Source organism: Hermetia illucens, chromosome 5 (assembly GCF_905115235.1).
Source record: "Hermetia illucens chromosome 5, iHerIll2.2.curated.20191125, whole genome shotgun sequence".
In the NCBI taxonomy this organism is placed as follows: domain Eukaryota; kingdom Metazoa; phylum Arthropoda; class Insecta; order Diptera; family Stratiomyidae; genus Hermetia; species Hermetia illucens.
The window spans coordinates 15,828,095-15,842,536 of record NC_051853.1 but is presented as its reverse complement, the minus strand read 5'-3'; the positions used below and the strand labels follow the sequence as shown (position 1 = coordinate 15,842,536).

Here is a 14,442-nt window from a genome sequence, read left to right as displayed (position 1 = left end):
AGGAATTTACAACTGCCATGTGTAACCTAGTGTCAAGCCTGTCAAAGATGAGCAGTTTCTGGCCCCTCTGGCATTTGCCTCGAGAGAACTTGCGCAGAAAAAATATCGGCCCATTATAACGCGTGTGCTTTTGAGTGAGTCAACCGACCAACATGTGGGAATGTGCTACGTTCGAGGCATTTGCGGGGCTGGGCATGGTGCTCGCGAATGCTAGAATCTCATAGCCTTACCCCGGAAAAATCCTGGGTTTATTGTGGACCTGAGATACATCAGCGTCATGGTAGCTTAGAGAATCGAATGGGGATTAGGTGAATCGAATTCAATAAAGAGTTATCGCAGAATATGGAGTAAATTGTTCGCACCGGTAGTTGCAGTGCAGTCTAAAATAGCTAAGGGAAAATGACGACATAAATTCTTGGAATTCGACTGACAGGCTAGTAATGGGAAGCTCTCAAAGCAAAAGTCACGGCAAGTGGCTAGCCCGCGCTTTCGAAAAAAGAATTCTAGCCATTCTGTTTCCTGCGGACAAAAACAGCAAAATAAAAACGGTGGTCCAATGTAACGAATACCCGATACCTCCAGTTATTGAAAAAGAACTACCAGAAATATGTGAAAGGATCGACGACGATAAGGCCCCACAGTTGGATGGTATTCACTACAAAACTTTGAAACTGGCAGTGAAGACTTTGCTAGGACTTTTGAGACATCCCTGAGAAAAGGAATATTCTCTGTCCAGTAAAAAAGCAAAAGTGTTTCTTCCCAAACCCAATTAGCCACCATCGATCTGTTTTTTAGATACAATGTATTCTGACGACTACTGCCCCGTACCATGGCAGTTGGATATGAAAAACGCTATCAAGTGTACCAACTCCTGCCGGATTAAAGTATATTGACTGAAGCGGTGTTCCTGGATACTTACAAGTTTAGTTGAGAATTGCCTCTTGGAGAAGTGTCTCTGCCACGAGATGGATTGGGGCTGCTCATGCTTCCCGTCCCAGAAGAAGCTACGGTCGTTGATTAGGAGTGAAGGTCTGTGCGACGGAAACAGCGAGAATGAGTCTTGGTTAGAAAAGGCCAGGATAAATCTGGTTCATGAAAGAACGGAAGCAATCTTTGTAACAAATTGTACAATGACATCTTGGTGATTTAACGTGAGCACCCACCATGTCGGCCTAACTCCACCCTCTTTGTAAGACTACAATCGGTGCGAGGGTATGACAGGTACCTTTGGGCCAGTTTACACTGAGTGCAGGCTCAGCATTCATACTGGTGGATGCAAGACCTACTTAAAGCCCCTATCGAACTACGGAGTATGGCATCCGAGTTATACTGCGCAATTCCACGATTGATTCCCAAAGGACTCTGTGTGTAATGTGGACATTACCACAACTCCCATGAAACGTCTACTAGACGTCGGCAGGGTTGCTGCCCTATCTGCCTACTCGACACTCAGGGCACCAACAAACTATACCAAAAAAGAAACACTTTCAAAGGAGAATTCGGTGGATATATGTTCGTCTCTAAGGCAGCTACCAAATTTTGCCTACTGGGCATCTAAAGTATGCTCACCAAAAGACAATCGGCGCCACCGCGGCACTTCCAAGAATGTTGCCGAGTATCAGCAGGTCGAAGTACGGTTGGAGATTGCTCAAAACTGGAGTTGTATAATCTATTTTACTTTTGCTTCGCCTGTGTAGTTGACGGCGCTTAGAAGCACATCAGATGAAATGATGGACGAACGAACTCAGAGGATTAGCTCGAGTAGCTATACGAGGAGACCAGCTACTATATTAGCTGGTTCCTTACTCAAGAGGATCTTCTCTGGTTTGGATTGGATGATTCATACAATTGTCCTGGATATGGTAGCATGCCAGAAAATCCAGAGATTATGATGTCTCCCTACTTAAAATATGGGAGCGAAAGAAGAACCATTGAGGGCGAAGGTGAACCCGGAGAGTATAATCGAAGAGATGCTCAAGTCGAAGAAGAAGGACTTGGAGTTGCCTCCGCAACGTAAAAATGCAGAATTAGCGATTGAAAGAGGAAGAGTAGGATAAACCCCGCAAAGTGTAAAAGGTAATCCCACGGAATGGGGCTACAGAGACCAAATTCCGCATTTGTACAAGTATTGTTTGATTGGTTTGAATATGGTACGACTTTCGTTCTCCAGAATAAGCCGTCGCTTCTACTTCTTGACTACTTCTTATTATAATGTTATCCTTTTTATTGACAACAGGCGGAACTTAAACTCAAATACCTATTTCTTCCTGTAACCAATTCACCGAATCACACCTAGTCAGCCAGTTATGCTCACCCTGTACATGTCCCAGCTTACTAAGAATTATATGATTTTTGTCCCATTCTATTCGCTAACTAACTTAACCTTGTTGTTTCAAATCGCAAATATTTCGTCTTCCCAGAAACACAGCCAGTGGAGGTATCGAGTCGTGTGCAGATCCTTGAATCAGGAGACCTGTTGATTTCCAACGTTCGTGAACTTGACGCTGGCTTATATTCATGCAATCGTTCTAACGAAGCAGGGACTGTAAGCGGCGAAGCGTATTTAGGAGTCCTTGGTAAGTATTGAAATAAGTGGCGAACGTGCTGTTAAGTAGACGCTAGAGATGCTAATATAATAAGACCAATAACCAGAGCAGCTATACGAGTATCTAAAACAACGAGATACTCTCCCCGTGGTTGTAAATCTGTCTGGATGTTAATACGTTTTACTTGTTTGTTCATATTATTTGCTGTCGTCACTTTGTTAAATTTTGCGGAATTTGATAAATTGATAAACTGAAAATGCTCATTACCATTTCAAATTGAATTTGCTTTTTGAATTGCTTGAAAGTAATTTTCTTTGAGTACGAAAGGGTGAAATGTTTCGAGGTCTTGGGAGAATTAATATTTGTTCGGCATTCGTACTATGGTGGATGATATTTGACTTCCAAGTACTTCGTCGTTACAGCTCTGAATGAATAGTCTACGCTTAATAAGTAATCATGTGTACATTTACGGTATTCAAGGACATAAGGATACAAGTGTCACGCTTTTAATTGGTTAATTGGTTTTAAATATTTTGCCTATTGTTATACCTATTTAAAAAAAAATCAAACCACTTCAAAATTTAACTCAAATTCATATTTTATTATTTTTCCAGTTCGAACCCAAATAATCCAACCCCCAGTGGATACAACAGTCCTACTAGGCTTGACAGCATCCCTGCAGTGTAAGGTGTCAAGTGACCCTTCCGTACCTTACAACATTGATTGGTATCGCGAAGGTCAAACTGCCCCAATTATGAACTCCCAACGAATTGGAGTGCAAGCTGATGGCACCTTGGAAATCCAAGCGGTTCGAGCCGCTGACGTTGGCACCTACTCTTGCATGGTCACCTCCCCAGGTGGTAACGAAACACGCTCGGCCCAACTGAGCGTTATCGAATTGCCATTTCCACCGACAAATATCAAAGCTGAACGCATTGACGCAGAGAACCCACGGGTCATCAATGTATCTTGGACACCAGGATTCGATGGGAATAGTCAAATACAAAAATTCATAGTACAAAGACGCGAAGTATCTGAACTAGGTAACTGCTTATATTTGAAAAAAGAAAGTACACACTGATCGGCTTACATATTTTCTTTTGTGTGTTTTCTTTTTGTTCGTCTCGTTCTTTCTCCGTTCGTACACACAATATTACTCTTCGAATCATACTCATGCATACCAAATCTACTACCACCTACTCTACCTACTACTTCTGCCAAATTATCTGAACATCTAACTGTAGAAGAATTTTTAGGTCCGATTCCAGATCCGCTTCTTAATTGGATAACCGAACTAAGCAATGTGTCAGCATCACAACGTTGGGTTTTATTGACCAATTTAAAGGCTGCGACTGTCTATCAATTCCGCGTAAGTGCAGTTAATCGGGTGGGCGAAGGATCCCCATCAGAACCGAGTAACATTATTGAATTACCACAAGAAGGTGAGTAGATTGAATTGCATGCTAATATCTATATATGTCAATCTAATAAAGGGGAAAGGGCTTATTTTTTATTTTGCAATGGGTGGAGCAGGAAATCAGTAGCTTTTATTTGTATATAAGTATATATAAGTTGTTTTTATCTTCGTTTTGATTCGAACCACAGTATTGACCTAGGACTCATTTATACATTTTTTTAAAAGGGTCTACCAATAGGCATGCCTGAATCCTTAAATATTGACTTTACTCCTCATCCTCAATGAGTGCGTCCAGGATGTTAAAGCGTTGGCCCCTGCTGCATAGATTTCCCATACTATAGAAGACGCGCAAATTCTAAAAGAATCTTTCCAGTTTTTGTGGACAAAATCTTTCGTCTGGATGAAAAATAAAACCTTAGCCGGTACTCGTTTTTTTATCGCAGCATTACTGATGCCCAAAAAATAGGCTTCTCATATTTCCTCATATGTCCTCTCCCTTCTCTTCGTCTCTTTCGGTAGCTCGTTCTGCATTTTTACAGTTGCGGAGCAACTCCAAGCCCTCCTTCGACTTGAGCATCTCTTCAATTACACTTTTCCGGCTCACCTTTGTCCTCAACGTTTCGTTTCAGTTTCTTCTTTCACTGCCAATCTCGTGTAGAGAAACATCACAATCTCTGGATTTTTTGACATGCTACCATATCCAGGGTAATTGTATGAATCATCCAATCCAAATCAGAGAAGATCCGCTTGAGTAAGGAACCGGCTAATATAGTAGCTGGTCTCCCCGAGCCACCCCTTTGAGTTTGTGGGCCCATCATTTCATCTGAAGTCATTCTAAAATCGCTGCAGTTGGTAAACTTTGGTAGATGCCTTAGAGACAAATTCTACTTTGAAAGTGTTTTTTTGGTACAGTTTGTTAGTACCTTGTTTGAACAGGCGGACGGGGCAGCAACCCTGTCGATGGAATCACCACCAAGTGACCAAGGAGAACCACGAGTGAGGCCGGGAAATCGTGATGCAGTAGGCGAATACTTCAAGGCTTCCGGCGGTCAGACCCGAGCCTGCAGGGAGATTCATTTGAAATGACTTCAGCCACGTTCGCCATCCTAGTTCATATGTCTCAAGAGAATTCCTGGGCCATGTGTTCTCGGCTCGGTTATTTACAATTGGGCCTTTAGTGGAAATTTCGAGGGAGTTGTGGTAACGTCCACATTACGGATAGAGTCCTTCGGAAATCGAGCGTGAACTCGAGTGCTGTACTGCTCAGTTCGGTAGAGGCTTTAAGTAGGTTTTGTATCCACCAGTGTGAATGCTGAACCTGCACTCAGTATAAACTGGCCCAACGATACCTGTCGTACAGGGGCTCCGATTATAGTCTTAAAAAGACCGTGGAGTTAGGGCAACACGGCGGATATTCACGTTAAATCATCAAGATGTACAATTTGAGCTAGATTCATCCTGGCCTTTTCTAACCACGACTTCAACATTTTCACTGTCTCCGTCGCATAGACCTCCACTGTTTTGTTGCAGCAGTCCAATCCTAATCAATAGAAAAGCCGACGACCGTAGTCTTCTTTGGGACGGGAAGCATGAACAGTCCCGAGGTCTCGTAGCAGAGACACTCCTCCAAAAGGTAATTCTATATCAAAACATTCTAAATCAAATATGTTGACGCAGTTGCACTGGCAGATTTTTTTAACTATGACGACCAGAACAGAAATTATTCTATTTCCGATTTTACTACTATTATCACACTCAGGTCAAATTTGCTTAAGGGTGTCGCCATCAGCTTTAAAGCTAATATTACTTTTTAAAAAGTTCCGTATAGTTTAGTTTGCCCTCCACCGTCCACCAGGGTTTATACAGAACAAAAGTAAATAAGCTACTAAGATTTATATAGGACATGCCAAAGGTTTTTAACGCATGACTTTAGCCTGTCAAAGGCGCAGTGCTAGTGAAGCTCTCCGGAACAATTTTTCAAATTAGAAACAATGGCAAACCCACCCCACCACCATCTTATAAACAATACATAGAAACACCTCGTGATCCCGGATTTAGCGTTGATAAACCAACCTAGCTTCGAACGGATGTGGGACATTGTGGTGGTTAACATCAGCAACAGCCAGCACAGCGTAATCTTAATTTCCACCTCTTCTATTGTCCGAAGGGCCGAGTCTTTTTGGACGTGAAATTCACATAAATTAAAATATCACACTACACTGCGCAAACACAGAAAGCCACTTTTCCAACAAATAGCAACTAGCAAAAAGTCTGCGTTGCTTGGCGCCAACATTGGACTACCAAAATCAAGCAAATAAGGTGTTCTTCCAGTCTCTCAGATTTCTGGACTTTTATAAAACTCAGCACAAATTGTCCTGTCATAGCTAGTAGATCGCCCGATACCCAATACGATCGGCTCTGGCATTTACTCCCATCTAAACCAACTTTAGTCTGTGTATCCCAACATTTCTCCTCCGCTGAGCTGATGGATGTGCTTTCCAAACACATTACCTAATTCGTTCCCTGATGGCATCCTCTGCGATACATTGCACTGCCTCAACGAGACCGCATGCGCTCAGCAATCGCTAAACTTTATAGAATGCGCCCAGAATGACCCATTTTTTTTATCCACCGATCATAACCCAAAATGCAGTGGTTACCGTTCAACAACTTCCAAAAAAAGGCGAATGAGTTTGCAAATTTTAGAGGTAGACACCTCTATTAACATCAATAATTCCAACAACGTAAAATTTGTCAAACTCCAAAGGGGTTCATACACCACTCACATCAAGTTTCCCCGTAGAACCATAGGCAGCTCACTCACGATCAACCTACATTTTGATGACATTTTAACAAAGGCTTCAGCTGTGATTGGCTCTATGAACCGTGTCTAGTATAAAAAGTGGGCTCCACCCCACCAAAAGTTTAACGCTTTGGGGAAGCCTAACCAAATATGCAACCTTATCCACTATCAATTGCCGTGATTACATCAAGCAAAACTGGACAGGTTCACAGCCTCTTAGCTGTGTCAATATGAAGGTCTAGCCAAATCCATTCCGACACATGTCATTTTCGCCATCATGAATGAACCTCTTCTCTAAGCATCTAAGAATGATTCTCACTGCGAAGAAACTCAATAAATTATCCTTCAGTAGAAGAGTATATGAGAACATATGGATATCCAAATCTGGCAGTTGAAAATGAATACACTTATGGTGGAGCTCGCAAATGGTAGCTTCCATCTCCTTATGTTCCCTGTGTCATGGATTGAAGGTTTTGTCCAGGGCAGAGGCAACCCATCAGACGCTGGACGACCTCTGCCCTAAAAGCAACGTAAGAAAAACTTGTTCCAGGTTCTTGTATTTTGTAATAACTTACAGGAGTTGGCGGTGGTCTAAAACTATCCTGGAGTCGACCCAAAACGGGGAACTATCCCAAAAATTTAAAAAGTTAAAATGAAACGAATAGATTGTGTTTTGATTAGGGACAATCCTATTGTATTTATTCGCAGATATCGATATTTCGGGAGCCAGTTGCTCCATTATTCACTCAGGGCAGATTGAGGAAGGGAGCAACTAGCTTCTGAGTCCCGAAATATCGATATCTGCGAATATATATTAGGTTGTTGCATATGAAAAGGCCGATTTGGTACTAAAATTTGAAGCGACTGTAAAGCTTACAAAAATTTATTTATTTAATCAAAATAGGTGCCAGTCGATTCAAAACACTTCTCCCAGCGAGATACAAGAGCATGTATGTCAGTTTCGTAGAAGTCCAACTGTTAGGTGTTGATAAATTTGTCGAAGGCAATTTTGACAGCCTCTTCGTTCCTAAATTGTTTTTCCGCCAAAAAATGATCTAAATGCTTAAAAAAGTGGTAGCCGTTTGCGAAAGGTCCGGCGAATATGGTGGATGAGACAAAGTCTCATACCGCAATTCGTTCAAATTTTGAACCGTTGTTCTAGATACTTGAGGTGTATTGGCGTGAAGGAGTATCATACCATCTCTGTTGAATGCTCAATTTTTGGTGCATTTCCTCGAGTTGGGAACAGTATTTATCGTTTCTCCAGGTGCCAAAAAAGAATAGTGGATAGCTCCAGCTGTAGACCACCAAACAATCACCATTGCCTTCTTCGGATGGAGGCTCGGTTTCGGCATATGCTTCACTGGCTCATCAGCATCTAGCCATTGTGCTGATTGGCGACAATTGTTGTATAATATTCACTTTTCATCACATGTCACTATTCTGTGCAAAAAGGGATCACTTTTGTTGCAGGAGAGCAAAGAACTGTAAATTTCCATTCGATTGTTTTGCTCCGATGCATGCATGCATGCGAAACCCATTTGTCAAGCTTTTTCACCTTTCCAAGTTGTTGTAAGTGCCGGGAAACTGTTGGTTAGTATACTCTCTGCAAAGTATCTCACAGACTGACGTGTGCGGATTCGACTAGCAAACACAGCTCGTCGTTGTCAATCGATGGTTCGGGATGCCCAAGTGGCTCATTTTGAAGGTTTACGTCGCCTGACCGGAATTTTTCGAACCACCGCCGTGTGGTTCGTTCGCTTACCTTATCAGCTCCAAATGCGCTGTTAACGCTCCTGGTCGCTTCCGCTGCTTTATGACCGAGTTTGAACTCATACAGAAAAAGTATACGTTCTTGGCTTTTTTCCATCCTTTTTTCCTTTTATACACTGTTATCACAACGATGGTAAAAACTGAATTGACTCCTTGATTAAATGTAAGAGTATCTATTCTTCATTTGTGATTTTTTGGGGGTTGAGGAAATTTTCAATATTCCGCGATTTTGGCCAGACTTTTGAGGCGTCGATTTTCCGCCATATCTTGCGTTCCCGACGCCCTACAGTGGAAATTCTTGCATTTTCTGAATCCTGCCCGCCTCCCCGTTCGCGCGATGAAATAAATTCGGAGCCTGCCACTATACGGTGCCTAGGCTTCGAAGTACCCTCCATACCGATATCTCTGTTCAAATAAAGTTAATAATGCCCCCTTCTATCACCACAATGCAACAATGTAGGGTATAACGTAGAGCATGATTCTACTAAGTTTGGTGGGAATCGCACTATTACTAACAAAGTTCTTTGCAAATTCAAAACTGAATGTGGATATTCTCACATAATATATACATATATCAGGTGTTACCTACTAACCCACACACGCATCGGTTTGCCTAATCTTCTTTCCGGCAAGCCCATTGATCGAATCGCTTTTCAATCGATCTCCAGTCGCCTGAACAGTCCAAATTGGCAGATGAGCTGGAATCCATACAAGTTCCGGTCACCGGTTACCTGCGAACTTTTTCTTTTTCTTCACCTTTGCCCCGTTCACAAGCGGAGTCGGCTCGTCGTGATCGGTTTCGCCATAATTATATGGTAGGCATTAGACAAGAACATTTTGAACACGGGACTGACGTTTGAATCATACAAACTTGATTTTTTGAAGTAAGAGAATTGAAACAATGATTACGTATGAAAACGATCAAAAATCCCTGATTGAAACAAATATAGTCTTTTCCTTCAACTCAATGAAATTTGCTTGAAAAACATGGAATGGAAGAGAAGATGAAAAGGAGGGAATAATCCCTCCATTCTGGGTAAGATATATGGATGATGTCCTTCCTGATAAGGTCAAAGTTGCGAGTGAGGCGTCTTCGATGGTATGATCACGTAATTCGCGCCAACGAGAATTCACTTGTCGAAATTGGTCTGATCACCAAAGTCGATGGTAAACGGGCAAAAGGCCGGCCGAAACAACGGTGGTTTGATACCCTGGATGGGGATTTAAAAGTCTCGATATTGCATCCAGATCAGGTATTTGATAAAATAAAATTGCCAAACTGATCACGAAGAGCCGGATCCGCTTGTGAACGGTAGAAAGTTTAAAGAAAAAAAAAAAGTCCTTGTCGTGGCACAATGGAGATAAACATGAACCAGAGCCTTACTTTCTTGAAGATCAAAATAATGAACAAGGATGGAAAGGTGAAGTTTGACATCCACCGAAAAATCACCCGCACCCGACGAACCATACCAATAACCCCCAATCGCTCATGGAGTCAAAAAATGGTCACCTTCAACTCAACGAATTATCGCACGTACACGGCCTCGCTAAGCGAGAAAAACTTCAAAAATGAAAAAAAAACATACTCAGCACCACGAAGATGGACAAAAAAAAACAGAATATCTGATAAGACACAAGGAAGGGTAGCTGAAGAGAAGGGAACTAACGTACCTAAGTGTGCAGCAGCGATACCCAGAAAAGAGAAACAGGTGCCGATACCCACAAGCAGGAAACAGCAGTTGAAACAAAAATCTTTGATATATCTAGCAACCGCGGACTTTATGTGTGGGTTGTCCTTATTTCTAGCGGATTCGGCCTCCTTTATCTGTTCTAACATCCTGATGTGGACTAGCCGTTTTTTTTGCCCTACGTAGTAAATCTTGTCGCAGTCTGAGCGGGAAATCTTATAACGCTTTTTTCAGTACACTCTTTTTCGTCCTTAACTGATTGTAACCGGGTCCTAAGTAGGTGTCATCTGCTGGACGAGGTGACCCGCAATCCATGTTTATGTAGCCGCTTTTTAGTGTTCTGCATCCGACCCGAGCAGGTTAATGTTATCCGTTGCCTAGGTTCTGCGTTCGCCTCTTGGAGGAGTGTTGAAAGTTGCTATCTTGAGGCCTGGTGTAGTTTCTTTTTGATTCGTTTTTTTGATGAGGTTCCTGTTGTATCCATTTTTCTTGGCTATTTCCAAGATGTAGTTCATTACTTCTTCCTACATTCGGTGAGTTTTCGTGTGTGGTGAGCCATTCTTCGAACAAGTATAGGGCTTCCTTCATCGGTCCACTTGGAAACAGCGCTTTTACGTCGAAGGATAGGATTTCATCACTTGATATCCCCCGACCTCGTTGAGTCTGGCAATGGCTTCTCTACCGTTGCCCACTGCAAGTCTCCCTATTCTAAGGCCTAGCCTTTTGACTTCTTCCAAGAGCCACTTCGCAATATTTTGGATCGGTGAATTCGTTGCTGCTATTATCTTTCAGACCTTGTTGCCTTCTTGGGGCGGCAATTGATTCTAGGGGGGTTAGGCAGTCTCAGTTCGGCTGCTTTCTTAATAATGGCTTGCATTCGGCCAGAGCTTTTTCCATCTTTTAACGGAGTCTGCTAGTCGGCTAATTTCTTCTCGGGTACCGCCTCTTGTGATGTATATTTGATTCCTATCTCGACGTCAATTATGATGTCCTGTTTGTGGAAAGTGGGGTCTCTTATGGCGAAATTTAAGCCTTTATTGAGAAGTGAAAGCTGTTTCTGGGTAAAGTTTTCGTTGGATCTGTTGATCGCCTTAGTTTGGTGTGAATTCTTCCTTCGGTTTCTCTATTGCACCCTGGCCCGCTTGTGTTGTGATGAGCGCCTTTAATTTCTTTTCCAATATGCTCCTCTTTCTGGCCTTTTCGCAGGTGTAGACCCTATTGATTTTTTCCCATAGGTCGGTCATGTCGCCCTTTCTTCCATCGGTGTTCTTGGTGATTTTTAAGTGTGCGGAGTAAGCATGGAGTGTGTTATATTCTAGCCTCGTATAAAGTGATTTAATACTTTGTGTCTGGAGAAGAATAGAATCTTAAGATATTACAATTACATGACTAGCTATGAAAAAAATTGTAAAGGAAACTATCAGAAGATAAAACACTGAAGAAGAGGACAGTTGGTCCCCGAAATACGTATTTGTATATATCACCAAATACTTTTGGCCAATGAAAAGGAAAAATACCTTCTAAGGTAATCTTTCATTTTAAGACTTCGACTAACAAACTATCTCCTAATTCAAACATAGAGGAAGGATTATAGAAAGGACGGAAGGCGAACGAAATAAACTCGCCAGTAACCAAGCACATGGTACACAAGAACCACAACATCACCATGAAGAACTATGATTGGTAATCCTGGAAAATCTAAAAATTTCCAGACTACCTGAAGGAAAAAGGGCAAATAGCGACCTTGAAAACGCTCAAACATGGCCCACTTTACTTCAGGAGGGCGATTAGACGCGAGTCTTCAATGGTACTGATCTAAAGTGGCACTTGCTACGAAGCCGGAGGTTATCTGGTACCATGGGAACCGAGATGGCTCCATGAAAGGATATGCTTCAGCAAAATTCCTGGAGGATGCGCTCTCGGCCCGGTTATTTGCGATTGGTCCCCTTGTGGGAGTTTGGTGGTGGTTGTAGTTGTGCCCATATATTGGGGCTCTGATTGTCGTCTTTAAATCGATCCGTCTCCGAAGAGGATCGTAGGATTATGCCTGCACAGCCAGTACTCATATTAAACCCTCATATCGAAGACTTGAACGTCAGCATCATTTGAATTCATGTAAAAAATGATATTCAGTGTAGTGCGATCTGCAAAAAAGTTTTCAATTTTGAAAGTCAGGCATGCTTATTGGATGACCCTATGTAAATCTATCTTTTCAATGGTTCACTCTAAAATTTATTCATTTTTTTACTTTATTCATCATCATTTTTCCTAACATTTTTTAACAATGGTTTACTACGCTGCTATGGAAAAAGTCTGCAAAACTTAGCGGCAACTTAGTAGCATTAACTCTCAGAACCCATTTTAGATTTTTCATTAGTTTAGGAACATTGAAGTGTGTTCAACAATTCGCATGTAAATAATAGATTGCTATAGAAATATTATATCGTCACATTGAATGGATTTTTTAAATCATTATCATAACCGTCATTGAAACCTTTTGACTAACTTACTATCAATCTCATTCTAACATGAAATTTTTTCTTAACTATATTTTATTTCCATACAATAAAACGCTTAAGTAGCATTACCGCTTGAAAGAGGTATCTATGGAACTAACCAATTCTAACTTTACACTTTTCTATATTTTACTAATTCTATATTTTTCTGGATCTAGCTCCATCTGGCCCTCCAGTGGGTTTCGTTGGCTCAGCTCGTTCATCCTCCGAAATCATCATTCAATGGCAACCACCTCTGGAAGAACACCGGAATGGACAAATTCTCGGTTACATTATTCGCTACAGGCTTTATGGTTATAACAATAGTCCATGGACCACGCAGAATATAACGAACGAAGCCCAGAGGAATTATTTGATACAAGAACTCATCACATGGAAGGATTACACAGTGCAAGTTGCGGCATACAATAACATGGGAGTAGGCGTTTTCACGGAGGGAGCGAAAATCAAAACAAAGGAGGGAATTCCTGAGGCTCCACCGACTAATGTAACAGCAATAGCGGTCAATTCAACAGCTGTGAAAGTTTCTTGGAAGCCACCTAATCCACAACAAATTAATGGTATCAACCAAGGCTACAAAATACAAGCGTGGCGATACCAAATCGCAGGAGATGGTGAACACGAAAGTGAAGAGAGAATGATCACAGTTCCACCCAGCCTCTTAGATCCCTTAGCAGAACAAAGTGCTGTTATGACAGGGCTACAAAAATTCACAGACTACAATATTACCGTCCTTTGTTTCACTGATCCTGGAGATGGCGTCAGAAGCGAAATGGTTCCTGTGAAAACCAAAGAAGATGTTCCAGACGAAGTGGCTTCTCTGCAATTCAACGATGTTTCGGATCGCTCTGTGAAAGTGATTTGGACCCCACCTAAAAATGCCAATGGAATCCTTGTCGGATATCAACTTCGCTTCCAAATCAAGGATAAGCCAGAAACTCGAAAGCTTGTCAACCTGACTGCAGACAGAACCGACTATGAAGTCAATCAGTTGCAAGCAACCACTCACTACTGGTTTGAAATCACCGCATGGACTCAAGTAGGTCCAGGTCCTGCAAAAACAGCCACTATACAATCTGGAGTAGAACCAGTTCTCCCAACTGCACCAACGCAACTGGCTCTGTCAAATATAGAAGCATTCTCGGTAGTCCTTCAATTCACTCCTGGCTTTGATGGGAACTCATCGATTACTCGGTGGACTGTTGAGGCACAAACTGCAAGAAATTTAACATGGTTTAAAGTTTTCGATATCTACGATCCAGACGCCTCGACATTGACTGTCACTGGATTAGTGCCTTTCACACAATATCGATTGCGGCTCATTGCCACCAATGTGGTAGGCTCCTCGGAACCATCAGAGCCGACAAAAGACTTTCAAACCATACAAGCTCCGCCGATGCATCCACCGTTTAATGTTACTGTAAGAGCCATGAGCGCAACTGAATTAAGAGTTCGATGGATTCCACTGCAGCAGACGGAGTGGTATGGGAATCCTAGAGGATACAATATCACGTACAGACAAGTTGATGGTAGTCCGAAAGTTCCCGCGATGTCGGTGCTCATTGAAGATCACACAGCCAACTCGCATGTTCTGGACAGTTTGGAGGAATGGGCGGTCTATGAAGTGATTATGAAGTCATGCAATGATGTAGGATGCTCAAAGTAAGTTGTAATTTTATATCTTTAAACAAATTATCCC

At 42.0% G+C, this 14,442-nt stretch overlaps 1 protein-coding gene across 11 annotated transcripts in view; it reads left to right on the top strand.

The window, feature by feature from the left end:
* LOC119656708 (protein sidekick) overlaps positions 1 to 14,442 on the top strand; it is a 475,605-nt gene that overhangs the window by 444,392 nt on the left and 16,771 nt on the right. For 4 of the 11 annotated variants that reach the window (XM_038063218.1, XM_038063226.1, XM_038063222.1 and 1 more), the window contains 5 exons: positions 2,421 to 2,576; positions 3,161 to 3,589; positions 3,791 to 3,988; positions 12,810 to 12,827; positions 12,902 to 14,405. In XM_038063218.1, the coding sequence (XP_037919146.1) occupies positions 2,421 to 2,576; positions 3,161 to 3,589; positions 3,791 to 3,988; positions 12,810 to 12,827; positions 12,902 to 14,405 (2,305 nt within the window). The remainder of the gene's footprint in view (positions 1 to 2,420; positions 2,577 to 3,160; positions 3,590 to 3,790; positions 3,989 to 12,809; positions 12,828 to 12,901; positions 14,406 to 14,442) is intronic. The other 7 variants (XM_038063229.1, XM_038063225.1, XM_038063224.1 and 4 more) reach the window with 3 other exon arrangements.